The sequence below is a fragment of the Vespula pensylvanica genome, chromosome 10, assembly GCF_014466175.1.
Source record: "Vespula pensylvanica isolate Volc-1 chromosome 10, ASM1446617v1, whole genome shotgun sequence".
NCBI classification, from domain to species: domain Eukaryota; kingdom Metazoa; phylum Arthropoda; class Insecta; order Hymenoptera; family Vespidae; genus Vespula; species Vespula pensylvanica.
The window spans coordinates 5,944,019-5,947,938 of NC_057694.1; the positions used below are offsets into that span (position 1 = coordinate 5,944,019).

The following is a 3,920-nucleotide window of genomic DNA, read 5'->3' on the forward strand; positions in this document are numbered from 1 at the left end:
TTTTTTTTTTTTTCTTTTGTTATAGAAAGATAAAGATAATACAAATACCGGGCAAATAAACGGGGTTAAAGCAACAAAGAAAGTATACTCCCGTTGAGTAGAATGATATATCCATTTTTATTTGATACCGAGGGCGATTTCGATATTATTTACTCTTTACGTTTGAATCGTTAATAATAAACTGTGAGAGCTCAGACGATATTTCTTTTTTATTTAATTTGAACCGATCATCGGTTTGTTCATGATCGAACGACGAATCGGATCAATAAAAAATAGTTTATGGTTTCTTTATTTACGGCTAATACCGGATTTTTTCTTTTCTTTTCTTTTCTTTTCTTTTGTTTTGTTTTTTCTCTTTCTCTTTCGATTTCAAATAAAAGCGTGAAGAAGCGTATCAATTTTTTCCTCGACTGTTCTCTTACGAAAAAAATAAAAATGGAAGGAAGGATAGAAAGGAAAGGAAAGGAAAGGAAAGGAAATCAGAACGGAAAGAGAAGGATACGTAGCTGTTATCATTATGCAAAAATACTTATGTAACTATGCAAAAATAGCTGACAATGTGAAAGGTAGAATTTTCATTCGAGCAAACGAATAAAGACCAATTCTCTTATGGGTTATTTTCTCGTCTATTGTACCGATCAAAAATTACGGGGCTTTAGTACCGGGTAGAAATACATTAACGGGTTATTACTGCGAAGAGAATTCTCGTACGCGTAAGAGAATTCCAAAGTTACCGAATTTTCGCGAAATGTTCTTCGTGAAATTCCATGCCCACCGCTATGGTTTTATCCCCTTGGGTAATTCGAATCGTGCGCCACGTTGAGAAAACAGGAAGATTTGTTTTTCCACGGCTTTCACCGAATGAGTATCCGAATGAGAAGAGAAATTATTATTAAACGTATCGCTCGTTTTTCTCACAAGTCATTTTCTAAATGAAATATTTTTTGAATATGATCGGAATCAAATAATAAGATTATATATATGTATGTGTGTACGTGTGTATCATCTATATACATAGCGACACATATGCGATTTGTTAACTTAACGAATAAAGTAATATATATGTATATATATATATATATGTGTGTGTGTGTGTATGTGTATGTTTATATTGAAATCTGTCGAGTCGATTTCCACAAAAAGATCAGTAATTTCGAGGACGATATTTCGAAGCGTTTAATTCAAATAACGAGAGTGAATTATTTTAGTTGAAAACATTTTATTGTACTTTCTATAATGAAATATGTAACATGTATCGGTTAAGCAAACGAAAGGACAAAGTATTTCTGATGATTGATAAATGCAAGATGAATTTATTAATATCGAATTTGTCTATCAGAATTTAACGTAAAGATCTATATCGATAACAAATTTCAACGCCGATAGGTATAACGAATTCGCGTGTATAACTTTAATGAGAATAGGGTTGTGTAGGGGAGAGAGAGAGAGAGAGAGAGAGTAAAAGAGGGACACGATGACAGTACTTGTATACGAGTTAAAAATTCCATCCTTTTATTTGTTTTCTTCTTCTTTTTTTTCTCTTCTTCTTCTGCTTCCTTTTGGATTTAATATCGGCATGAATCGAAGGAAAGATAAATAACAAACGACGACGGCTTTAGTCGTCGTTTCAATAGAGAGACACGATATAATGGATATGCAAATAACGAAGACTCCATTGTCATATCGGGTTTGCAACGTTACGATCATATTCTTTTTCACGACGACGACGACGACGACAATGACGACTCATTTTGCAATCGTGTGGATATGGTAAAAAAAGAGAAAGAAAGAGACAAACAAACAAACAAACAAACAAACAATACAATAAGGAAAACCTTAAAAAGAAAGAGAGAAAAAGAAAGAAAGAAAGAGAGAGAGTGAGAGAGAGAAAGAGGAGGAAACGACTAATATCAAAACTCAATAAACGTGGAATTTTCTCCAAAGGCAAGAAATACCCCAAGGTGGAGATGGAGACAACAACGATGGTATAGCATTAACGAGAAATACTAGACTACTATAGTACACTTAATTATAACTGAGTACCGACCGAATCACTTTATTGCCATTGTTTCTACCATCCACCCTCAACCTATCTACCCGTCTACCACTCTCCCTCACTCTTCAACTCCACCCCTTCTCAGTCTCGTCAGTCCCACCTACGAATTTGGTTAGCATCTTCATGAAAATCAAAGTAATCAGAGAAAGGGAGATAAATAATGAATTGTTCCTTTTAACATGCTAATAAGAAATCTAGAAGAAATTAGAGAAATAAAAGGGAAAGTGGGGTAGGGGAGAGGGAGGGGCAACTCTTGTCGATTGGATAATTGAAGAAGACAAATGGAATAAGAAACAAATTAATTCGCAAACGCTACTACTCGTATTTTTTTACAAAATGTGTGTGTGTGTGTGTATTTTTCTTTTTTTATATCATGTTTTTTCGATCTTCGTTCGATCGCTTTCGTACGAGAAAATTTTTTTTTTCTTTCTTCTTCTTTTTTTTTTCTTTTCTTTTCTTTTCTTTTTTTTCTTAACGATCCCTACGAAATTTTCGGATAGCTCCTTTTTTCTCTTACTTTATATTTTCTCTTCTTTTCGTTTCTTCTTCTCTTTTTTTCTCCCCCTTTTTTTTTCTTTTTCTTTTTTTTTTTTGATTACCGATGTCAAATACGTATTTCTTTATTGCTGTTTATCGCGAGAGAACTCCCATGATATTTATTTGTTCTCGTACGATTCAAGTTGCAAGATACACACAAATACACATATATACATGTATATATATGTGTGTGATGATAACGAGAACGATGATGACGACGTCGACAACAACGATAGACGTAGACGATGATGACGACGACGACGACGTCGTCGTCGGCGATAACGACGTCGGGTCACATTGGTATTACACAAAAATGAGTATCGTCCTTTTTTCTGTGTTTCAGCAGGCGAGGGTGCCCAATATTTTCGTTTCAAGCCGAGAAATAGTTCCGTGCTTGAACGTGGCGAGGTGATAATACCCTGCGAGGTCGAGAACAGGGTCGGCATCGTTCAGTGGGTCAAAGACGGCTTTGCTTACGTCGTTCAACCGATGAGTAAGTATTTGTTCTCTTGAAAAAAAAAAAGAAAAAGAAAGAAAAAATAGAAAATAAATCAAAATCAAATACAATAAAAAAAGACAAAGAAGGAAAGAGTAAAAGAAAAAGTTCATTAAAGTTAGAATCGTTGAGTGTTATATTCCGTGTGCGATATTTCGAGACATTTAAAGTCGTCGCTTTTACAATCCTTTATTTTTCTTTTTTTACCGTAGAATATGATTAACATAAATGAGTACCGTAGAATATGATGAACATAAATGTCACTCGATCCGTATATATCTATCAGTTCTCAATTTAAATTACAATCCTAATTCCGATTATCGTTCGAATATCTTTCTATCGATTTAATCGATCCTCGCTCGAACTAAAAACTTTTCACACATTTACTTATTTTATATAGGGATGATAACGTTTTTAATTTAACCTCTTTCGTATGAATTTTCCTCGAGTTTCATTTCAAACGGGAATTTGTAATTTTTAAATACGAGCTAGAACGTGCGAGAAAGAGCAAGAGATTAACCGCGTGTACGAGAGAGAGAGAGAGAGAGAGAGAGAGAGAGTAGGAGAGAGAAAGAGAGAAAGAAGGAGAGCAAGAGAAGTTCCTTTGGAGAAATGGAGGTGTGTTTGGAGGTGGTAGGGAGACGAGCGTAAATTTAATCGTTGCCGCTAGCGCATATTTCGTTCTCCTTTCCTTTTCATGTTAAAACGTCGGCAACTCATCGTCGGATGACTTCTTTGTTACGACGACGCGCAATCAGTTTGCGTTCGCATGAAAAGTCTCTACTTTCTCTCTCTCTCTCTCTCTCTCTCTCTCTCTCTCTCTCTCTCTCT

General features: G+C 35.0%; 1 protein-coding gene across 6 annotated transcripts in view; it reads left to right on the top strand.

Annotated features, from left to right (window-relative positions):
- The window catches only part of LOC122632673 (nephrin), a 375,734-nt gene that overhangs the window by 279,042 nt on the left and 92,772 nt on the right, over positions 1 to 3,920 (top strand). For 5 of the 6 annotated variants that reach the window (XM_043819780.1, XM_043819778.1, XM_043819781.1 and 2 more), the window contains exon 2: positions 2,937 to 3,086. In XM_043819780.1, coding sequence (XP_043675715.1) covers positions 2,937 to 3,086 — 150 coding nt within the window. The remainder of the gene's footprint in view (positions 1 to 2,936; positions 3,087 to 3,920) is intronic. The other variant, XM_043819779.1, reaches the window with a different exon arrangement.